General features: G+C 44.4%; 1 protein-coding gene across 7 annotated transcripts in view; it reads left to right on the top strand.

The window, feature by feature from the left end:
• Positions 1–25,276, top strand: part of ALS2 (alsin Rho guanine nucleotide exchange factor ALS2) — a 1,241,906-nt gene that overhangs the window by 93,425 nt on the left and 1,123,205 nt on the right. For 4 of the 7 annotated variants that reach the window (XM_069615500.1, XM_069615498.1, XM_069615499.1 and 1 more), the window contains exon 2: positions 6,534–6,620. In XM_069615500.1, coding sequence (XP_069471601.1) covers positions 6,601–6,620 — 20 coding nt within the window. In that variant the 5' untranslated portion in view covers positions 6,534–6,600. Of the gene's footprint in view, positions 1–5,844; positions 5,908–6,009; positions 6,112–6,196; positions 6,219–6,533; positions 6,621–25,276 lie in introns of those variants that run through there. The other 3 variants (XM_069615503.1, XM_069615501.1, XM_069615502.1) reach the window with 3 other exon arrangements.

Genomic DNA, 25,276 nt, shown 5'->3' with positions numbered 1-25,276 from the left:
CTTGGTGACTTTAACCTAGGATACAATGACCCCCTGGACTCAGAAGCATCTACATTCTATACAGCCATGTCAGAAATGAACTTCGTACAACTGATAGATAAACCCACCCACTCAAAAGGAAGAACCTTAGACTGGCTTCTCACTCTTAACTCTCTAGTCACCATTGACTTCATCCTCCCAGTCAATTGGTCAGATCATTATGTAATTAACTTCACTATAGACAATGCCAGTACAGAGCACATCACCCCTAAAAAACCAGAAACATTCAAGACTAGAAATATCAAAAAGCTCTCTCCCGACAAACGTACTCCAGCCCAGAGTGCTGCCCTTGCCCATACGGTTCTAGGCACCAACAACCCCTCCTATCTAGCAGAACAATACCAACAATGCCTTACCCAAACTATTGAACTACTTGCTCCCATCACCACTAAAACCTGTAGACCTGACAAACGTTCCTGTTTTTGGTTTAATGAGGAAGTTGTAGCCTTAAGACGCACAAAAAGATCACTTGAACACCTCCATAAGAAAAACAATACCCCAGAATCGGCATTAGCCTTCGCTGAAGCCAACAAAATGTATAAATCGGCAATAATCACCCAAAAAGCCAATGCCTTCAACCTCCGCATTACTAATGCGTCTTCAGACAGCAAAGAACTGTTTACCATCCTCAGAGAGCTCGAAAACCTTTGTCAAACCTCAGCACCTTCTAACGCTAGCAAAGACTAGTGCACCACTATACAAAACACACTCTCATCTAAAATCCTCCTACTGCAAAATAAAATCGATAGTAAAAAAACGCTCCTAGCTGACAAAACTCCACCCACCATATCAGTGACCACATCAAATGACACTAATGGCCCCCCATTTCAATTCACACCAGTGTCTAACAAAGAAGTATTTGACACCATAATGAAACTCAAAGCTTCCAACTGTAAAGAAGACCAATTCTCCTCCCACCTAGTGAAACTATGTGCCCCCACCCTTACACCCATCCTCACCGAATTCATCAATGCCTCTTTCCTCACAAACACAGTCCCCACCAGTATCAAAAAAGCTTGGGTGACACCACTTCTAAAAAAAAAACATCCCTGGACCCAACAATACCCACCAATTACCGACCTATTACAACGGTCCCATTTCTCCTAAAAATAATAGACAAAATATCCTACTGCCAAATTCAGAACCATTTGGAACAACATCAATTACTAGGAGACCGCTAGTCAGGATTCCGTCCCAACCATAGCACAGAGACAGCCCTCCTTGATCTGAAGATCCAAATGGCTGCCACTAGAGAAGCAGGTAAACTCTGTCGACTGATGCTCCTGGACCTCTCAGCGGCCTTTGATCTGGTTGACCACGATAAACTCTGCAACACTCTAGCAAACAATTTCAACCTAGCTCGGAACGCTACCAACTGGATCAAATCATTCTTGGCTGATGGGATTTCCAGAGTTTCCATCGGCAAAGAATCAGCAGACCCAGTGCCTGTCCCTGCAGGTGTGCCGCAAGGCTCCTGCCTATCCCCCACTCTGTATAATGCCTACACTAAGCTATTATTTGCAGTGTTGGGTGTCATTTATACTAACATCGCCGATGACACCCAAATCCTCATTCCTCTCTCAGGCAATCGTGGACAAGACTCCCTCCTGGTTAACCAAATCTACTCACTCATCCAAAACTGGATGGCTAATAACAGCCTTTGTCTCAACGACGACAAAACCGAGCTCCTCATACTAGGCTCCTCCAGCAAAATCAACACCCTTGAGCCCGCTTTCAAATCATTCACCATCGATGGAGCCATAATCCCTATTCTTAAACAAGTCAAGACCCTCGGCGTCTACTTAGATGCAACACTATCTATGTCTAAACAAGTAAACACATTAGCCTCGTCCACTTCCTACACCTCCAAACTCATCTCCCTCAGTCGTAAATTCCTCTCGGCCAACAACTGCGTTACTCTAGCCAGAGCACTCATACTGTCTAAGCTAGACTATTGTAATATCCTATTCCTTGGCACTTCCAAAGCCAACATAGCCAAACTTCAACTCATGCAGAACAAAGCCCTCAGAGCAGCTTTAGGCATCAGAAAATCCGAACATATCTCTAACACCAGAAGAGACCACCACTGGCTCCCCATCCAAGCCAGAATTCTATTTAAAACCCTGAGCATCACCCACAAATGCAGGGCTAACAAAGCACCCAAATACCTCAACAACACAGTCATGATGAGGCCCCAGACCAGACTCCTCAGGTCCAACAAAAACGCATACCTTGAAACCCCCAGATACAAAAGAGAGAAAGAAGGGGGTAGTAGCTTCAAAACACTGGCCCCCAGACATTGGAATGCGCTACCTACCCACATTATGAATGAAACCTCCTTCCCTAAATTCAAAAGCTTCTTGAAGACTTGGCTCTTCAATAAGTTCTAACTGAACCAGAGCACTAATCCCCTCCAATTAACTGTACATACCTGACTGCTTTGTATATTATTGTATATTATTGATTGCTATTCCTGTGTACCTCTGTGTTCTTTCTAAGATTGCATTCTCCCTTTGTCTGTAACTACGCCGTGATACCCCCGGGCCTGGCCGTATAACAAATGTAATAAAATAAAAAATAAAATAAATGTAAACAATTGCTCCTCTAGCTCTTTTGGGAAAGGTGTCCAGGCCATTAACCTTTTTGCTCATGTTGGTACATATATACAATCACTGGTGTCATCAACATCAGAGTGCATGGTACTTATTTATGAAGATGCACGGTACAAGTCTGATCCTTAGCACTCCTCAAAAAGAAGTAGTGGGCTAAGAAAAAGAGCTATGGAGGTATTGCCTTGATTACTTACCGGTTATCTTCATTGATCATAGTCCTACTCTTCCTTATCAACGCACTTGCACCCACCACTCCCTCCTGTTGTTGGCAGGACTTGTGCTGGGATGCCAGGACACTTACATCGAGGGGGTTCTGAGTGGATGACCCCCTTTCTGCCTCCAGGTGGAGGGTGGACGGGTTTTGGAAAAAATAATAAAAACACATGTATGGTTAAAAACGACTGGCCAGACATTAAAGTCACACTCCATCTATGTTCTCCATATGCACACAGATCACCATTTCTTACTGGCCAATGACTGGTGATAAGTGCAGATTTTGGGGCCTGACTTATGTCCGTCTCGGGGAATGGACATGCCCAGATCTACTTTCCCTCTCAGCCCTTTTTCTAAAATTCTGGCTCCATTGGGCCTCCTGTCCCCCAATAGAGTAACATATGTCGCACAGATGGTATCCTTTAATCCAGATCATCATGCTGTCTGAATCAGAATGAATGGTTCATGGTTGCAAAAGCTTCATGTTTGGCTGAGTGTGGTGAAAAGTTAAATTAGCACAAACCCAGTGTGCACAATGTACTTGGTCATTCAAACATACATTTTTAGCACAGACACATTTGTCAAATGTGAAAATCGCTGATATTTCCTATGTTCCCAAAATGCACTCTGATTTTATGCATAGTAACCGGGAACCCTCATTGATGCCCTTTCTCTTTCTCATAGGGGATTTCACACAAGTGAATACCAAATGATACATTTGAAAATTATAACCTTGTGTTAGAAAATAATGTATGACGTTGGTCTACGTTTTGATAATGTGCTTGGCCCAGTAAGACAAATGTATTGCTCGTTTTCGAAAAATGCTTTTGAGTACTGTGAGTAATGCAAAGTGGTCTTTTATATTGCACCCTTCTGCCAATAATGTAGGCCTCGCTGTGCATGGCTCTGTTAAAGAGGAGGGCATGGTGTGTTAGTCATACAGCAGGAAGGCAGATGCCGAACCCTTTGGTATTGATGGGTGCAGGTTGGAAGTACCCATTACTTTTGTGCCGATATGAACATCTGTTGATTGTGGTTGCCACCGACTGGGTAGGTTAGCCCTATGAGCAGCCCCCAGATTGTAAAGTGCAAACATTGACAGCATGGTTATTGATAACAGATGCATAAGGTGATCAAGAGAAATGAACATTGAACGTTTTAAAGAAAGAGTCCGTTTACAGTGTTAGTACAATTAAACGGTTTCCTTTTTTGTTAGCTTCTTTTGCCATTAATGCACACCATTTTCTCTCTCCAAATGCCCTTGCTTCTTGGAAGCATGCTGCGAATATTAGAACTAGTGATCCGTGGGCACTGAGGCAGTGTTTAATTTTGCATGCTTGCCTCTGATTACACAAACAATATACAATATATGAAATTGTAGTGCCTGCTCCCTGGTCCTCTCAGCCCTTCCAAGGTCTATCAGAAACACAGCATCCACCGCAGACCCTATTTGCCTCTACTTCACTGCCCCCTCCGCTGTACAGACGGTGCACCCTCCATGTGATAGTGAAATTCCTGCAGGACACAAGTTATGGCGATGCATGTCAACAAATTCAGAATGGACCCAACATTGGGGGGGATTCCTCTGGCTTCTTCTGTCATTCGCTGATATCTGTGTTTTCCTTCCTCTGGCCGCACGGCAGTGGTGGCTCTAGCAAACGTAAGCAAGTGTTAGATCAGTGTATGATACGATGGGTACAGCTGCTATCTTGTTTACTCCTGGGCCTCAAAATGTGCACAAGCCATTGACCAGTTAATACACTCTTGTCAAGTAACACATTGTGTGCGGTGTGTAGGAGGTCAATGTTGCGGGCAAGTGTGTTTGTATGCCAGTCTAGTCGGTCGCAGGTTGGAATGTGGACTTGTATGTAGATACATGTTTAAATTTGGCATAGGTTCATGTGCGCTAGATGGCTTCATCAAAAGTAAGTACTGTGTCAAGGAACAGTAGGAGTTAGAGTAATGGAGATTTCTGATAAGTAATGGGGGTGTTCTGAGATATTTGGAGCTAGGCATCCCAGTACGTTTGAATGTAGTTGCCAGCACGGTGCAGTCAGATGTATTTGCAGCTAGGCAGCCCAGTGCTGTCTGCTGTATCTGCAGTCTGGCAGCTGGGTGTGGGCTGGTGGATTTGTGGCCAGGAAGCCCATTGCTGCCAGCTTTTTAAGTAGACCTTTAGGGTTTCTGTTTCTTGGCTGCCCTTCTTTGTTCTGATGTGCAGAGGGAAAGAAACCTGACCCCCATGGCGATCTGCAGCCACATTCCCTTCGTCCATTGCTTTATTTAGAATGTTGACAGAGAATGAAGTGCAAAGATGAGGCTGATAGTACATGAATATTTTCTTAGGTGGCATCAGTGTTCACAAACCATGACTTTGTTACTTTAAATGTGAATTTGCTTTGCCAAAGGCAGACCTCGCCAAAAGGCATTCAATAACCACAGACCTGTTTTGCCCGGTTTCAAGCTCTTTCAGTCTGAAGTTGGAGATTAAAGTTCAAGGTGTGGGCTCATGTTGTGCAACCATGATAAAAACCAGACACATCACTCATTGCAAAATGCGCATTAGGAAACCTATTCTGTTCTAATCAATGCACTTTACTGCTGCCTGCTCCCAGGGGAGTCATTGACATATATTGCACTGGATTGATTGTTCCCCTTTCGTATCAATATTAATGTGTTCCTGGAATTCAAAGCTGCACCAACTGAAACTGCGTGTGCCCCCCGAAAAAGGAACAATGTTTCCACTGCCCTTTTTGCATTGGAAAATCCTAAACGTATCTAGAACAATGATTTGTTTGTTAACGCGTGCAGGCGGATTTTCTAAACCTCATGGTTTTGCAGTGGGCCCCGCATATATTCTGCCTGCCGTTGGAGCCTGGTGCATCTGCAGCCAGACAGCCCCGTGTCACGCAGTCTGGTGTCTTTGCTGTCAGACAGCCCTGTGCGTTCTTCTTATCCGCCTGCAGCACTGCATCCGAGGAGAGCAGATGTGTGCAGCGGTAGCCCCTCACTCTGGCGCGCAGCAGTGAGCTGGTGCACTGGGGTGGGTGCGCTCAATGCTATTTTGGGCACGGGCTGCCAGAGGCGGTCATTGTTCGCCATTTCGATGCGAGAATAGTTTGAATACCCAGGCCGGGCTTCCCACTCCCTGGCTGCGTGCGTGCGTGCGTCTACCGCTCAGCCGCTGCTTGGCTTTACTATTGGGGGGAACGCGCGTGAAGCGGGGGTCGAGTGCAGCGCGCGTGAGGTGATTTATAAAGCAGCGTCATCCCGCCTCTAAGCGTCGTATCCTGCGTGGGATGTAGAGCGAGGTCCGGGACCCCGGCTGCCCCCAAGACACTTGTAACAAACGAGGTGTGGGACGCCTCGCGCCTCTTCTAGGCGATTGGCCTACGAATGTGAACTGTCTGCAGTATTTGTTGTTTTGTGGCTCCACTTGTTTGACAATGTTGATTCAAACGGAAGGGCCTCGACACCATAATAATATGTGCTGTGATGGTAAAAGAGAAGAGGGGACATGGGTGGCTCTCCTTTATGGCAGTTTAGAAATGATACCGTTTGGTTTGCTATCCGGCATACGCAGTTGACGTTTCCAGTCAAAATCGCAATCGCGATATTTAACACCATCACGAAGCTGTGCATTTAAAACCTCTCGTTTTTTTTCTCCAGGAGCGGCAGTCTGGGGTGCGCGGCTAGAGGAGAGCAGCGGGCTGTGATGGCGGGGAAGCACTGACCAATGGACTCGCAGGAGAGAAGGTAAGCACCAATATTTCTCCTACTGTCTAGAGTAGTGCATTCATGAAGTTTAGTCTACTATAACCTTTGCGATCTGGGGTTCAGATGAGGGGGGCCGAGAAAAACGTTGAGCAATATTGTAACTTCTGAATGCTCTACCATTGATGTCTAGGGCCCACAGTCCTTAAAAAGCACCAGTTATTGCACCAGTTTAGCTGAGAACGTCTGATTTAACTGGACACTTCAACCCAGTAGAGCCCGCAGGTAAAGAGCGCGTGTTCAGTAAACTGCTCAAGTACTTTAGGAACTAAGTGTAAACTGCAGCTCAGACATGCAGTTTACACAGGAGTGGTGAATGCCAATGGTTCCTAGAGATCGGTAACTGCTAAACTAGTGCCAAATTTCCCCTCAACTCTAATCCTGGTATTGCTCACCTGAATGCCAGCCCTATAATCCAGGCCCTGCTCTCCCAAATGGCAGCCCTATAACCCAGTATTATTGCTCACCTGAGTGGCAGCTCCATACTCCTGCTATTGCTTACCCGAATGGCAGCTCTAGAATCCTGCTATTGATTACCCGAATGGCAGTTCTAGAATCCCGGCATTGCTCACCTGAATGGCAGCTCCATAATCCTGGTATGTATTGCTTACCTGAATGGCAGCTCTAGAATCCTGGTATTGTTCACCTTAATGGCAGCTCCATAATCCTGGCACTGCTCATCTGAATGGCAGCTCTAGAATTCTACTATTGCTCCCCTCTATTGAATTGCAGCTGTCTATAATCCAGGCCCTTCTCTCCAAAATGGCAGCCCTATATCCCCAGTATTTCTCACCTGAATGGCAGCTCTAAAATCCTGCCAATGCTCACCTGAATGGCAACTTTAGAATCCCGGTATTGCTCACCTGAATGGCAGCTGCATAATACTGGTATTTTTCACCCGAATGGCAGCTCTACAATCGAGTTCCTGCTCATCTGTATAGCAGCCCTATAATCCTGGTATTGTTCATCTGAAAGGCAGTCCTATAATCCTGGTACTGTTCCCCTGAATGACACCTCTACAATCCAGGTGCTGCTCATCTGAATGGCAGCCCTGTAATCCTGGTATTGCTCACCTGAATGGCAGCTCTATAATTCTGGTATTGCCCACCCGAATGGCAGCTCAATAATCCTAGTATTTCCTATTTCTAAAGGATTGTGTCCTCCAATAAATTCCTTATCTTTGATATATCCATTTGGCGCTTTGCAGTCTTGGAAATTATTTCGACAGCAAAGGGCACTGTGCTGCATCGAGTCGGTTACCATTCCCACATCCGGATGTGACGTTGATGTTAATGTAAATATCGGACACTGAGCCCATTTCCTCAATTCCGTTTTCCACATGCACAGCACGCTCTCGGAACGTTTTGACTCGCCTCAGAGATTTTACTGTAACTCCTTTTGAATTTGGATTAATGTCTACATCGAAGACAGGCTACAAGAGATGTGCGGACTGTGACTCGAAGCAGATCTGCACAGAATATGTCTCTGGTGCCTCAGCAAGGAGCACAAAGTCATTGAGCGCGGCCATACAGCCAATGACTACTAAGGCCTTAAAAGGGAGATGGTCGAATCTCACCCTAGGTTGGTCGGTTTCTAAGTCCTCTTCTCCTATTCCTTTTGAAGAGAAAATCATCCGAAGGTAGGAGCTCTACCAGAGTCAAGTCTCCAGAAAGGCCCAAGAAACACTCCAAACATTTCGAGTGGTCTAGATCAATGAGCGATTCCCATCGCACTTTGCCTTGCTCTTGAAGAAAGAAGTAAAGGAAACCACACCTTTGTTCCTCATCTTCTGACTCCACACCCAACAAGCGTCTGGTACGTTTTCCCAGTAAACCACCCCGGCAGCCGAATGGTAAAAGTTCCATCAAAAAATGATGGCCATGTTTACGAAGGTGGCCCCTCCTGGTCCCTCGAAAGAGCTGAAAAAGGCCAGCGATCCCACTTCATCTTCTAAAAGCAGCAGGAAATCAGCAAAGACTTCGACCCGTGTGCCCAAAAGCCTGAGTCAGAAGGGCTCGGAATTCCCACCCGAGAAGCATCGAAGGTGTTGACCACAGAGACTTAATCAAAGCCAAGGCTTCATGGACTTCTTTGTCGAAGGTGTTGACATCTAAGGGCCCTTCGACGTCGACCTCAGACTCAATTGCGAGTTTTAAACCATAATCTAAAAACAATTTATTCAAATCCTTTGGGTCTATATTTGAGGAGGAAGAAGATGATGATGATGATGACGTCATACCTTTCGGGTATGAATGTTTTGGAGCACCTAATGTTCCAGAGGAATTGGAGCTCTGATCTGTCTCGTTTAGAGGATCTAGCTGCCTGCCTTAAGGATGTCAGTGGCTGCCTTAAGGATGTCAGTGGGCTAGATTCCTGACCTGAGGTGCCATAAGGGACCATTATGAACAGGGTGCTAGGATATTTAGGTTGGGGGCGTCCTGCAAAGTACATAACTCAAGATAGCCATATGTACATCCTGGATAGAGTTCCTCCTAAGGCTCCTGCGCTACCTTTTCACAGAGCTCTAAAAAACGAAATTTTAGAGCATTGGCAAAACCAGACACCACTCATCTATTGACCCTGATTTTCTCTTTGCGCACCCTACTTCGGAGAGTTTAGTGATGCAGTTGGCCACTTCCACTTCAAGAGCTGCAGCCTATCCGACCATCCCACCAGATGGGGACGATAAGATATATGATCCACTAGCTAAGAGGATATTTTCTGCGGGAAGCATGGTACTTAAAGCCATTGATGCATCTTGTGCCCTGACTAAGTATACATAGACTTTATGGAATGTAATTATCCAGGCAGCAGAAAACTTTCCTGAGGATGAAATGAGGAATAGTTTTAATAACCTCATCAATGATGGCAAGGAGTCTTCCTGCCAATCCCTTCAATTGGGGATTGATGCACCAGAATGCGTTGGTTGTGTATGGGATCAAACGTTTTGCATGACTGCGCAAGTCTGGATTTTCCCCTGATGTTCAATCAAGGTTACTGGACATGCCCTTTGATGGGTCCCAACCTTTTCGGTCCAAAGGCAGATGACCGCTTAGAGAAGCTGCAAGGTTCTAAGGTTTCTGCAAAATCATTGGGAGTGGCCATCCGCCAGCCGCAACAGCAACACCCACCTTTTGCAGGCTTGGAGAGGACATTCCTTTTGATATTACTCCTCTTTCAGCCAAAGAGGAATAGGCCAAGCTACCAAGAGATGACAGGGGAGATTCACAGTCGCTCCTAGAGGTCGTGGGGGGAAAGACTGCTCAGGCAGCCACCTCCTCATTGCCCTCTGCCCCAGCTACAGAACCTCGCTGAACACTTTGTGCAGAGGACTCGGGTGGAAGGCAGATTGAGCCAGCATCTGCAAGAATGGCATTTCATTACTTCAGATGCATGGTATCTCCGGACAGTGGCTCAAGGGTACCGTTTCCCATTTCTAAAAGACCTCCAGATTCTCCCCTGAGTGAGCAATATCTTCAGGAACCAGATCTGCTCCGTCTACAGGAGATTCTTTCCCTGTTTGAGAGAGTTGCAGTGTAAAGGATACCTGTAGCAGAACAATACCAAGGTTGGTACTCCGCCTATTTTCTGGTTCCCAAGAAAGACAGAGGAACTCTACCTGTAAGGAAGGCATGGTATCAACAGCAGACCCAGACACAATAGATGCACGTTTAAAAAACGTTTATTTTGTATTTGTTCAGGTTGGGAGAATTCCTAACTGACTCTAAATTTAGAATGGGAGTAATATTTACCATTAAACAAATAACAAACATGTCCAAGTCAGTGGAGTGAAAATAAAAAGGCCTATACTAAAAAGAAAACACGAAACTTGCCCTCCTTCTCAAATGACAAATGTGTAAAGGGAATATAAAAAGGAAAAATAGTCTCTCAAAAGAAATGACACAATAGCTTGGGTAACAACTCCCTTCCCCACGTTCAGAAGCACAGGGGTTTCGAGAGTTTCTTAAAAGGATAGGTAGAGAGATCTTAGCGATAAGAAGTCAAGCCAACCACACAACCTGCAGACTGTGCAGAATGCCGGATAACCAAGAAACAGTCCGCCATTTGGTGTTAAACTGTCCACCGTTAAACGCTGAACGCACAGCCTTTCTGGAACCACTGTGGGCCAACTCAGTACTTCTGGAAGAAGACACATGGTGGTGTCGCCTGATTTCAGGAGAAAAAGCTACATGGTCAGTGGCCACTGCAAAGCTATTGGAAGCAGCGTTTGCAAAAATAAATTCCATCTAAACCACACCACAATAGCATACAATTAAATGCTAAAGTTAAGTTAAGTCTCGCTTCCTCAGATCCTTCTTTTCGGCAAGAAGAAATCACATCACCTTGGATTGTCGGCATCCTACCACGACTATCGACGTCCCACAAATGTACAGCTGAATACATAAATACGTGTATCACTTGATCTCATTAACATTTGTTTCAATATGTCTTCTTCTTGTAAAAATCAATTTCTCTTTGATTACACACAAGTAAATAAAAAATAAAAAAAATAATAAAGGATAGGTGGTTGGCACAGTTCTATCAATCAATCTGGCACACTTTGGCTTACTGGCTTGGGCTTCAAGCTTTTGACAGTTCATTAAGTTCTTTAGGCTTTGTCCGCCTTGCCAGAAATGCACAGTTGAACTCTTAACTTGTACTTTACCACAGTATACCACAGGCTTCACTCCGCCGGCTCTAGCCTTTCTTTCATTTCACACTTTTGTAATTTCACTTCTCACATGGGTCTTCCTCCGCCGGGCTTAAATCCTCTTTTCTCTTTTGTGGGGTTCCCTTCCCCAAGTTCGCTCTATAATCCTGGTGCCGCTTACCTTAGTGGCAGCTCTGTAGTCCTGGTACTGCTCACCAGACATGCAACTCCATACTCCTGGTATTGCTCACCTTAATGGCAGCTCCATAATCCTGCAACTGCTCACCTGAAAGGCAGCTCGATAACCCAGGTCCCACTCTCCTGTTTGGCAGCTCTATAATACTAGTATTGCTCTCCTGTATGGCAGCCTTATAATCCTGGTACTGTTGACCTGAATGGCAGCTCCAAAATACAGGTCCTGCTATTGGGTATGGCAGCTCTATAATCTGGGTACAGCCCACCTTAGTGGCAGCTCTTTAATATCGGTACTGCTGAATCGGATAGACCCCAGCCATCCCATGAGACTGGGAGGTCTCCAAACAGCCCTTTAAGATGAGCAGCAGCACCATCGAGATAGATGAGGGTGTAGATTCGCACTCTTGCATCAAATAATAATAACTCAATAGTTTGGCAAAGGGAGTCTGTTTAATGACAAGTACAGAAAACTGAGTTCAATGAACATCAGCAACTGCTCGATCTTCCTTCTCGCTTAAACTCCAACTAATATCAGCAAAAACACAACATTTATACCAAAAACTCATCATTGATGTGTGATCTAACTTGATTGGTTATAGGACGGTAACTTTAACATAGGTACGATATCTGTATATGGTAACAAGGAGATGTGAGTGGATAATCATGTCAGGTGGGGCAACTAAGACCTTCCTTCCAACTGGCCACTGTAAACGTCACTAAAAGTATGACGTCCCATTGGCTCTACTCTCTATAACACCCTAGATTACATGGTCCACTATAATTGGGTTGGCATCGATCCCACACATACTTTTCCACTTGCGCTTAGCAGCATGCAGAATAATTAGCCAGGTGCAGGGAGTAAGCCCACACCCCAGCTTCCCTCCAATTTATGTTACAACCATTCATCACCTCAGTGGCCGTGTCAATTACTGTTTTGTAGTTTGGCCTTGAGTCTGCTTCTTGGTCTGAGAAAGTTAAGGAGTATGGGTACGGCAAGGCTCCATGCATAGGTGTGAAAGTCTCATCCCTTTCTGCCTGCCTTGCCACGTGACTAGGACACCGTGAAATCGGCCTCTTCTTCATGCAATTTCGTATATTTGATTTTATTTGCCAGTCGTTTACCATCTGCGGCTTATCTCGACCTTGCTGAACAGGAGACTGTTATTTGTTTCTCTTTAATTGTAGCCATTGCTAGCCTATTCCAGCCTGATCCAACCTTGGCTCCTTTGCATGGTTACCTTCAGCTGGGTTTCTCTTCGTCTTTAATTCTTGATTTGTTTGCTGTGGCCCTCTCTTCTTGAGACCTTTAGTAACCTCTATTCAATTCTGCTCATGTGCATAGTGGATTTTCACTCCTCTATAAAGTGCTTTTGAGGTAGATCTATGTATAGTTGGTGCTTGCCGCAATCTATTTTCTACTAAGCATAGCAAGCTTCACGATTTCTTTGCTTCTTGCGGTTTCTTGCGTATGTACACATTAAAACTGACTAAATGTTTTCATAGTGCATATGGCATAAGCTTCTTCATCTTCAAATCAACTGTTTCACCTTAGGCTCAATATGTCACTTATACTTGGTATTTCGTCTCTTTATCAGCATTTTTAGGTCATTATATACTCTATAGGTGTGTTAGTCCGATCTCTCGTGACGTCACCAGTCGTCTTTTAGTATCTTCTTGGCTTCTTCGGGTATTCCATTCTGACAATCGTCCTTTTGTCGTGTCTGTAAATATGGATTTCTCAGTGGGTACCTTACTGTCCAGGTTTGCTTGGGTGTCGGTACTTCAATAGGTGCTGTTATTCTGATAGGCACTGGGCAGAGCCCAACTGCGGCTCTGTGCTGGTTTATTTGTTCTTCATACATCACATATTTTGGCATGAATGTTCCCGATACTACGAAGTGGGCGGCTGGAGTGTGGATGACACTTGGTACTTCCTCTTCACTGCTCATCAATTTTGGAGTTCCGTAGTCCTGTTATTAATCTCCTGAATGGCAGCTCTATAATCCTGGTACTGCAAACCTGTAGGGAAGCTCTTTAATCCCGGTGCTGCTCACCGAAATGGCAGCTCTATAATCCTGGTACTGCTCACCTGAAGGGAAGCTTTGTAATCCTGGTACTGCTCAGTTGAAGGGAAGCTCAATAATCCTGGTACTACTGCTGAAAGGCAGCCCTGCACTTCTGGCACTGCTCTCCTGAATGGCACCCCTGTAATCCAGGTCCCACTCTCTGTGCAAAACTGCCCTATAATCCCGGTACTAATTACCTGAATGCCAGCCCTGTAGTACAGGTGCCACTCGCCTGTATGGCAGCCCTATAATCCCAGTCCTGCGCTCTTGTATGGGAGCTATATAATCCTTGTACATTTTACCTGAATGGCATTTATATAATCCAGTTACTCCTCACCTAAGCAGAAGCACTTTAATTCTGGTACTGCTCACCTGAATGTGACTGTTTATAATTTACACTACAATTTAACAGTTTTTAACCATGCGCGTTCCCATTCATGTCCCCCCATAATGCCATTTTGTATGTCATTGCGAGCCCCTTCTCTTATATTATGTATGTGCTCCTGGAATTTGCAACAGGAACATGCCGACTTAAACTAATCATGACTTCCTACATCCGGTGAATTTAAAGGGTTTTGTTGCGTTAAATCTGCGGCTATTAACTGCACCTTAACTAAAGTTTTTTTCAGAGAATTTCAAAGGTTTTGTTATACCATAGTTTATTCAAAGCCATTAGCCATGGCTTTCGGCATATTGCACAAATAGGATTTCTTTAGAGCCCACTAGTCCTGGCCAGTGTACATGTTTCACGGCCATCCACCTATAGGTTTCCTTGGGGCCCACTAGCCATGGACATAGCCATAGTAGATGTGATCACAATAGATGTCCTCCTTTATTTTTAATAACTGTGCCACCATTACCGCTGTAGTTGCAGCGGTAATCCTACAGCGGTAATGGTGGCACAGTTATTTTATGCAAAGAAACCACATAAATCTGTGTTAATTGCAGTCGGATTATCGCAGTAATTACCACGATAATGCAAAAACGTTCAAACTGCAACTGTCTCCCCATGCTGCCTCCAACTCCCCAACTTCGCATGGTGTCCTCTTTCCCCCCTCCTCACTTCCAGCCTGGTGCCATTTAATCCGTTTTCCTCTGCCATATGGCCTTTTCCCCACTTTCGGTTTTCGCATTACCCCGGTAATTGCCATTGTAATCGCCCGTATCGAGCAAAGAAAATGGCAGCTTTTTAATTTCTGTAAAGCCTTGCGGATGCATTGTGGGACACATATACAGCTATGATTTTGGGAGAAGGGACACCCCTTTCTCCGTCAAATATTTTAACTACTGGACAGAAAAGCCCTCGTGGAAATCTAGTCAGCACTTCATATCTAAGGTGTTTTGTGGCTAGTCCAATTCCGCCCAGCAGTTTTTTTCTGTGCACTGCGCAGAAATCTGGACTTTTTCTATAGGGCAAAATTAATGCGAGTAGGCCGAAAACAGCGTTTTCTTTTTTGCTTTCTTAATAACGTTTTCATTTTCTAACTAACCTTTCCCAAAAGTTCCAATCGGTGGTTGGGGTGGTTGAGACAAACCTTTGCAAAATTTCAGCCAGATCCATCATGCAGGTCAAACGTTCGTATTTCCTATGAAACTTGATTCTCACTAGCTATAGTGCTGCAACCACCACACTATAATAATCTGTGTGATGGGAAGAATTCTCAGACACAAATCCATACTGTATTGTCTGTTGTGGTTGAGATCCAGCTGGCATTGTGTGTTGTTCCTATTCTAGTTAATGAGACCATATATGGGCTCAGACGTATTTCTTTCAATAACAAAGGCCTGATCATTGTCAATGTTTGTTTAATGGTTAGGCTTCTTGAATGAGGCAACATAGTCCTGCGTTCTCGATCTGAATTCTTTTCTGGTCTGGCCTCTTTGTAATGTTATCGCTACCTATCGCATTTGAACTGCTCAGTTCCTCTTGGGGATTACCCGAGTTGTGCAATTGGGATTTGCATCCATTTTCGTAAGTTTTCCCTTATGCTTTAAGTGACATGTTATGCCATTGGAGTATTGTCAGTGCGCCGAATACTAGCAATGAAGCTTCGTAAGCTCTTGAAATAGGTAATTGTTTTTTTAAGTGACATGTTTCTCCGTAGCAGGACTCGAAATTAAGATTGGGTTAGCAGGAGCTGAAAGCCGCTCATGGGTATGTAGCATTAACAAGTGAGTAGGAGGGCCCAGAGATTGAGCCTTTCTGGACGGAGAGATACAGGAGGCGCCGGTGCAGTCATTTGGGGGGGGGCGGGAGCGAATGCAAAGGCTCCCCCGGATGAAGTGTTGCTGGGGTTGGATGTGGGGGGGGGAGTGCCCAGAGGTCAAAGCAAGGCCAGAACTGTGCTCACACAAGTAGCAATGCTACTCATAGCGCAATGGTGGAAAGGAGCGGAAACCAGGACTGGCTTAGTAAGGTTTGAGACTTTGTAGCATTAGAATGGGCAATGTATGCCATGAGCAGTAACTTATCTCGATTTGCCAACAACTGGATATAGGTTCTGCCATTTCTAAAAACACTGTAGTGTCCAGTGGAGCCTGCAGCGCCTGAAACCTTTGAACCTATGTAAGGCTGTACCATTGCAATATGTCGATTCCCTGCATACCTTGTTTACCTCAGTGAGGAGGGCGGTAATGGGGTGGCACGGGAGTTGAAATGACAATGATGTGTAACAAGGCTGGAGCGTTTAAAGAATGTATTCGTTGTTTTGTAAAAACAACAAAAAGACATTTAAAAAGAAAAAATGACCAACAGCTACCACGGGATGACCAGGAGCTAGTACGTAGCGTTCCACAAATCTAACCTCCACATTAGACGCAATCATATAATTCTTAGCATAATGTATGACCCTTTGTGGTTTAAAATGTCGCACAGATATGTCCTAATGTTTATTAATAGATTGCCCCAAATGCACAGAGTTAAATTCACATAGGTGTGTTTGTTCGGCATCCGTTGGTCTGGGGAGCCGAAAGTAGCTCCTGGTAGCGGTTTGTATCTAGCTAACCAGGGACTTCTAGGCTACATGCAGGAGCTAGATAGACCCAAGATCCCCTCAATTTCGAAACCTGCGCATGCGCTCATACCTGTAACTTTGGGTGGAAGGTGGTCAAGACTGATCTATGTGAACATGACCCATTCATAATGCTGGAAGTAAAAATGTCAGCCGCTGAATTCCTGTTACTTGTGGTGTGTGTGTGTGCGCGCATATGCACGCTTTATTTTTAACCATTGGGGTACCCCTCATCTGCTCACTTAACCCTCCCACCACTATCTAATACTGTTTTAATTAACCACTCTCAAAGCAGCACTGTTGTAGAGTTTAGAATTTGCCATTGAATGACCACAATTTGCTGAGAGAGAGCGCATCTACTCCACCGTAGATGAGTGGATTGCTAAAGAAAGCAAATCATATGAATAGAGTTAGGCCACTACTTCCAGTGATTCCAAACGCTTGTTTTGGTTTTTGGAATGGTCTTCAGTCAACAGAACCACAAACTCAACTGCCATTTTAACAGTTAATGGCTAAGTAACTTTAGGGTTGTCAGTCATAGCGACTGTGTTGGTGGAATCGAGCAATAAGTTATAAGTGACTGTATGTTGGTGAAAAAAAGATGTAATCCTCATAATTTGCGATTTCGAATGTAGGGGTGGTCCTGGCCTTCCAGTGCTTCCTCCATTGTTTTTATTACTGCTCCAGTGTAGGTTGTTGCTTGGAACATGGACTGGTGGGCTGAGGCTATGAAATGTAGGTTGTTCCCCTTTACCTCAGGTTTGTAGTGGACAACACTCTTCCCCTCCCACCCATTTCAGAGTGAGGCCATATAGTATATGTGCTGCAGTCTTTGGTTCCTTACAGCTGGCGGGTGCTCTTCTTTGGCCATTCAGACAGTGGGCATTGCCTGCCTCCAAACAGCGTTTGAGTGGCAGCACCATGGAAGGCCCAGCTCCTGCAACAGACTTTTTGCCCAGTCGATTGCAAGCAGTAATCCTTACGTAAAGGCACATGTGCCTCGCTCCTGACTTTTTAAACCATGTTCTGTTCTTTTAACTCAGGTGGAGTTTTCCAGTGTTAATTATCCAGCTAACTTTATGGTGGCAAATGATGTGCAGCCAAGTTAAACTTAGGTTAGTTCAATGCAAAATAGTAATTTGTCTATGAATATTTGTTTAATCGAATGCATCTGATCAAGGGAATTCTTCCCAAAACATGGTATGACTACCCACGAGCAAGATTTATTTTTTAACTAGATAATATTGACAGTAAATTACAACTGAATCAGTTGCTAACATGAGTACAAGGGTGATACTAATCAATTGAGCCCTATGGATTACTCAAAGATTGCTTACCACACTGACCTCCTGCTTGAATATCAACTCTCATATTCATGTGGTGGCCCTCGCTCACAAAATGGGTACATGATTAGCCCCCTAATTTGACAGTTTAAGGCATGTCAGACCGATGACCTGGAACCTCAAACTCTTCTACTCAGCCCATCGCCAAACATGTCTGCAGCCCCTGATTGCCACTGCATTGGTACTTCATTGATACCATGGAAAAGCAGCATTTTCAAAGTATGAGTTTATTAAATACCACTTGCAGCCTCATATGCAGAGCTATTTGCCCTGGGACCCTATCCCGTATATAGATATTGCAACTCATACATGCAGATGCTACCATTTTATGCCAGGTGAAGCCATAAATAACCATGTACAGCCAGAATGTGCCTATGACAGGGCCCAAATCTCACCCTCCATTCTATCACAGTTTTAAGGATACTTTAACAACACAATCTCCTCATACTCTCAGCCTTCAGCTGTAGCCTCATCAGCAGCAGATTCGCTACCCTTAACCTACCCAACTCTATCCGGGATCCCAACATAGACATTCATATGAATACAGAAAACCGATTCTCTTCAACCACAAGCCCTTCCTTCAGCCATTCACTTCCATCTGGTGGATCTCCTATGCTTCATATAAGAAATTAAGCATGTGGCATGCAATGACCGTTATCTACCATTAGGCCCTACACATATTTCATATGGATTGTTAACCTCCAAAAACTTTGAATTCATGGCTTTAGGACTCAACCCAACAAACAGTTACAAACTTCTCACATGCTACTGTGCATCTGACTTGGGAAGTATATTTCACACACTTTTTTACTCTCTCCACACTCTACTCTTCCTTTTGTCAAACCAGCTAATGATAGCTAGAGACTTCAACCTTTGTCTAAATGATTCCCCTCATTCTCCTCCTCCAAGGACCATTCTGACGTGGGCCACTTCTTTGATCTCCATATTCCTTCACATGCCCCATCACACTTAAGGACATTGCATTGATATCCTAACCCACTGTATCTGCACCAGTCCTACCACCATTTTGCCTTTTGTCTCGTCTGATCACTTCATAATCCTTTTCTTTATCTCTCCTCATGTTCAGAAGATGCCTCAATCAAAGAGCCATTTCTTTCACTCTAACACAATCAGTATCAACTATGTTCATACGTCTTTCAACTCATGAAAACCACAATACCGTTTTCCTCTGTATATAATCTATTGTGTGCTTTGTAGTAAAGATGCACTTTATGAAACCTCAAATTAAAACCAAATCATTTCTGAGGTTGTGGAGTCTTAATCTCTCAAACCTTCCCACAAAATCTGGTTTGTTGCCATTTTATTAGTACTGAAAAAAACATATTAAACTGGAATCAGCCTGGCGCAAGCCAAAGCCCCTTCCATCAATGCCACTCGCAATCAAGCACAGAGCTATTTTTCGCCAATAAAGAATTACTATTTTAATAAGGTACACAGCACTGGCCTAGATATCTATTCTAAATATTTAATTCACATATCTCTCCTGCCTGTGCTATAACTTAATTCTTCAGGCACAACATTCCTGCAATATCCTCGCCGCCTCCTAGTAAAGTAATAAAGTGTTAGTTTGTTTGTTTTTATTCTTTATAATGCACATCATACCTTAGGGTAACAGGGTGCAGCAGTTCCAAGTATATGCAAAGCTTAGTTACAAAAAATGAATACAGTTTATATACAGGTAATAATTACAAGGGTGTATATACAGATGGTGCTTATTTACAGGCATAGTATGCAGCAAACAAATATGCAGGCAATTTCCAGAGGGCATTACATACAGAATAACATCGGCTAAAGGGAGATAATTACAAGGATGCTAGCATAGAGGTGAAGTTGCAAACCTAATAGACCTCATTCAATATCACATTTCTTCTTCTTTGTTTGTCAAGGTCATCCACGTCTCAAAAGAGCTCTAGTGCCCTACTACCTCTTAATTTGACTTCTTTAGAGCGGAAGATGCTAACCTCCCATTACTTCAGTACCTTTTCGATCACCAAATCACTGCAGTGCAGCTGAAACACACATGCACAACTGTTACCACAAACAAAATGGTTCAAAGACAGATATTCTGGCTCCTCTAACACCCTTTTCCCTGCCTGAGTTTCTTTGGTGATGCTGTCCTCATAATAAAGAAATTAAAAATATACTTCCTTTTGCTCCCCTTATGAAGACCAACCTGTGGTCGTTGGTGCCTTAAACAACAATGCTTGCACTATGGCACCACTCTTTACGGTGGCCTACCAGCCAACAGAAACTCACCAAAGTTAAAAGATCTGCTGTTGGCCGATAGTTGGAATAAAAAAACTCCTTTTGGTTTCTTGCCATCATAGGAACTGGCACTGGCTGACTGTTAGACCCTGAATCAGTTTCTAGGTTTTTTACCTCCTGCACATATTTCTTCACTAATCTGTACTAAGCTACCTACTAGTCAAGGTTCCTGCTACTGTACGACATGCCCTCTGAGGTCTGAAGGCTCCAATATTCTCATTGTACCTCATTCATTCCACAAAAGCACGGGGGGCCAATGTTTTTCAGTTCTTGGCCCGAAACCTTGGAACACTCTAAGTCTAGCTCTAAAATGTTTCTCTGTTTCTTGCAATCTTAAAATATGCCCTCAAATTTCATCTGTTCTACATTGTTTGTAATCTGCAGCACTCCATACTTCTCCCTGTTTCCAACTTTCAGGCATATCTTTGCCTTCTTTTCCTTTCTTCTCCCTTCTTCTCATTTTTTATTTTCTCTCCCTGCTCACTCTTTCAACTGACCCTCCTTTCTTCCTTCATTTCTTCTCCGTGGCTCTAACTTCTTTCTTGCTGCTCCTACTTTTCTCCCCCACAGAGGTGATTGAGTTTAGGTGTGTGTTATACAAACCCATAAACAAATTGAGAATACATTTCTAAAATAAGTGGTTTAGTCCATACATTAAGGTGGTATTGTACTTCACAGTTAGACTTGTAGGCACATTAAAATTGCACCTAGCTCTGGTCCAGACTCCTATGCTTAGGAATAGCAATCAAATGTCAACCTCATTGACATGGTACAACATCACTGTTATTATTTATTTATTAGGCATTTGTAACACGTTCTTGTAGAACAATGTGTTCTGAAGTGACTAATCGCAAGAGGCAGGAGGACAACACAAGGTGTCCAGGGTGTGCCTGCTTTCACAGGATGACTTTGGGCGCTAAGTCGTCAATCCCCTAAAACTCTTGTCTTGAGGGAAGAAAAGCAACCCTTTTGTAGTCCTTGATTTGGGGAAAGGGAATGCAATGAGAAACCACAGAATAATACTTTATTTTAGAGTGTCCTATTTTCTGTGCTCATTTATTTAATTTTTTTTATTCTGGTGGTGTTTTTTCAGTATTAAAAATCTTTGATCTTTGTTTATCTTTATTTTTCCTCAAACAAATTGGACAACTGTGTTTTTCCATCGTATACAACAGTAGGTGCATTTATTGCTGCATGTAGGTCATGTTGAAGCAGCAAAGTGTGTTAAGTTTTAAATTAATCGGAAATATTTTCTACACAAGAAAAATATTGATCTGAAGTATTACATCTCATTTGGCACTTTCAGAATCATAATTGACTCGCCTTCCCTTCGTTAAATCTCGAAAGCCCATGGATCTTCCAGTGTAAGGAAAGGCTGGCTGGCCTCCATTTTCACTGAAATTGCATAAGAAAACAACTGGAACCAGCCTTTCCTTAAACGTCTGGTGTCATTGGCGGGCTGTGTGAAAACCTTGTGCAAAGTGCTAGGCGTGGGTGCGATGATTTTTGGGGTTGGCTAGAAAAGGTGCACATTCATGTTCACTTCAGTGAAAGTGCAGCCCTGAAGCCATGAAAGCCAGGGAGCGTTTCCTATAGATGCTTTGATTTGCTGGCCTAGCAAACTTAACAAAATTGTGTCGTTCAGTGCTTGCTCCTTTTATCACTCTGGCTTCTCCAGGGTTCTCCCGATAACAATTGAAGTCAATCCAAAGCACACAAAAAATACAGCGATTAAGCATTATTTCTGGCTTACAAACATTGGACCTCAGTGGTGTTTTACTTTTTTAAACCTAAATTTGGAAAGCTTATACATGAACAATACCACAAAACAGGGAAACAATGAGGTGATATGCCCCGAGGTGGCGTGCCGACCCTGTAGGTAACAGCCTACCGGCCAAGTTAATGGCCTGAGTGCAGCAAGGGTCCCTTACTGATGGTGGTGGGCTGTTACCTACAGCGATGGCCCGCCACCTCAGCGCACATCGCCATTAGCACCAATGCTGTTCGCTACATGTGTGTTAATGTATTATTATTTTTTTTTAATGGAAACTATTTTCTCTCCCTGAATGGGACGCTTCGTGGCGACCCGTTCATGGAGGAAAAAATACTATACCAAAACCGTCCGACATGGAATAGGAAGGCAGGGTTCCTTTTGGAGCCCCTTTTCCATTTTCATGGTGGCCAAACGAGGCGGGGACAGGAGCTGCGGCGGTGGGTCCCACCGCAGCAGCAATCAGATATGTGGGATTCGAGTAGGGTGAACAAAAGCAGGGTCGTGGGGGGAGATGGCGGGTGGGGGAACCGGCCATCAGGTGGCTTGGAACGCAGGCTAACACTAGCACTGTCAGCCTGTGTTCCGTGCCTCCTGATTGGCTGGCTCGCCCGCCCAGGGTGCTAATGAGTAATACCGGAAGGCCTTCTTAACTGGTAGCCAACATACATGAAAAAGAAGCTGACAACCAATACTGGTGGTGAGGGGTAAGTGTAGACAAAAAACTAAAGGTCACGGAAGGAAATGAACCCCTGGAGAAAGAATTTAAACTAAAAAGAACTTGAGGCTGTTACATTATTCTCCGGCAACAACCTAAGTAAGGGTGCATGCCAAAATAAATGCTGAATTCACATTTCCCTAGAAGTAACTGATCTAATCTAACCTTCAGCCCTGAGGGCTGTTAGGAAAGTTTTCTCTTTATCAACTTTCCGTCCATATTCTCTAGGCCCCCAAACCTTTTGCTTTATTTTTATTACACCTTGGCCTGACTTTTCACACTGAAGCGAAGCCTTCAACCTCCCTGCACTGGCCTTTTGCTGACTGTTATGGGGAAACAGACCAGTCCTTCAGACTGTCAGTACTGAGAAGCTGTTTCCCTTTTCATTTGAAATGTTCTCTATTTTGGGCAACTTTTCCATGTTGCACAATGCATCTTCCAATGCAGTGCAGTGGGGATACTTTTGTATCACCCTAGACTTGCACGCCAATGATTTTTGGTTACTTTTAAATGTGCCTTAAGACAAGCTGGTGGCAACAGTTACAGTTTTACTATGTTTACTGTATTTTTAGTTAGCCTTCTCACATTTACTGCGTTTGACTATCTAAGTGAATGTATTTAAATATACCTTCTGGGGCCGCTTATTGTAACCCTCAAGCAAGCCTTCTTAAAATGTCCTTATGGCGCCTCGTTGCCTGTGGGATGTAGTGCGCTCTACAAATACTAAATAAATAAACTGTGGCTAGTGTCTTAACATAACTGTGCCACAAGGTTTTTCACTTGTTCTTTGGCCTTCTTCCTGCCTTGTCAGATCAGGAATTTCCTTTTATGGTCATGCAATTGGACGGAAAAGCAGTGGTTTCTGCGGGCTAGTGCAGGCCAGGTGTGTTGCAAGCCAGAAAGTGGTTTGGAACAGACTGGTCCCAATCCACAAACTGGTTTCAGTGTGTCTGGAGTGTATGCATGAGTTTCACCAACAGTGGTCCGTGATTGGACCACTGCTCGGTGTGTGTGGGGGCAGATTGGTTGGGCTGACTTTCGGTGCTCACCTGAAGTTAGGGTAAGAAAAGTGGTCCTGCCACCATTTCTCCAGATCTGAAGAGGAGCCAAGTATCCTGTGTAGCTGTGCAGATAAAGGAAGACCCGTGGACTGATCCTGAAGAGGCCTGGTGACCAAATCTTGCTGCAGTCCCGGCGGAGCCCTGTCTGGTTACTGATTTCAGAAGACCCTTGTTGGTGATTTGACCCTCTGGACCAGTGGGAACAACCAGTCTTGGTGCCTTCTCGTGACCCTACAAGTTGGAGTCTTCAGAAGTGTCCCAGCCAGTGGGCTGACCAACTCCAGTTAGGGCTACTGTGGCCAAAGCATCGCCATTCTGTTTTTCGACTACAAACCTCAGGAGTTTTCCACTTGTCCTACATGTAGACTTCCTCCGGAATTTCAGTGTCCCAACATCCACGGGTCCTGAGATAGAAGGCTTTCTTTGGCCGCGACAACTTTGACGCCTCTTGTCGCTGTGCATTGGTGGTAATTGCTGCAGCAGGCCTTCCCGGATCTGGCGGAGTGCCCTGAAGAGTCCTGCATCGGTGCCTGCTGCATTATTCCATTGGAAAGAGTTGCACACAGCTACTGAACACGACCGGTACTTCACTTGCACCCGCATCTCATCGATATCTTCGCCCGGAGCCAACTGCGGGGAAATCTACCTCCAGACCTTAGAACTGCCAAATCTGAGGAAAAATCAGAGTACGGGTGGTGAGTAGTAACGATACATACCAGTGCAACATACATACCAGTGGCCCTCACCAGTAAATCCCTTGGACAACCTTTTGGAACAATCTTCACATCCATGGGACCCTTTCCCTCACTTTTCCCTAACTCCTAAAACTATTGAGAGTTTTGTGAACCTTTGGACACGAGGCCCAATGAACTTAGGTTTGTACTTTTCAAGTTGGGTTTACTATCACTGTGTACTGTTGGTGTAATTGTCTTTCAGGTATTTAGGAGGGGGCTGAATGTTATGACTTGCAATAACTTACTGTGACTGTACATATGTTTTATATTAGTGTTGTATGATAAGGCTACCTGTTTTATTCATCTTTCTGTTGTGAGTTCTTGGCCTATAATAAAAATAGTATTTCGAAGGGATTGTGTCCTCCGACGTATTCCTCATCTTAAATATCTCCTTCCAGCTCTGCTGGCCTCGGAAATTTTTTTCTCTAGAGGGCGCTGCGCGTCGACGTCCTCCGAGTCGATGTCCCTCGACAGCCACCGTGTCGACGTCATCCTGCCTATAAAGGCCTGCGCGCAGCGTCCGTTGCTCAGTTCCGTTTTTCCACGCTTACTCAGTGCCTCGGAATACCGTTGCTCAGTTCTTGTCAGATTAATCCTATTTACCTCGAGTTATTCGATCCGTACTCGATGGCTTCCTCGTCGGAACCGACAACTCCTCGATCCGGTTTCAAAAAATGCCGAGATTGTGGGAAAAAGATGTCATTGACTGACCCTCACAGAGTTTGTCTGTGGTGTTTGGGAGCTGAACATCATTGTTCGGAGTGCGAGGACTGTATGTCCATGACAGCTAAAGCCCTGAAGG

This window comes from Ambystoma mexicanum, chromosome 9 (assembly GCF_040938575.1).
Source record: "Ambystoma mexicanum isolate Mex_15411 chromosome 9, UKY_AmexF1_1, whole genome shotgun sequence".
NCBI lineage: Eukaryota > Metazoa > Chordata > Amphibia > Caudata > Ambystomatidae > Ambystoma > Ambystoma mexicanum.
Note: the sequence above shows the minus strand (reverse complement) of the source record. Positions and strands in the feature narration are given on the sequence as shown.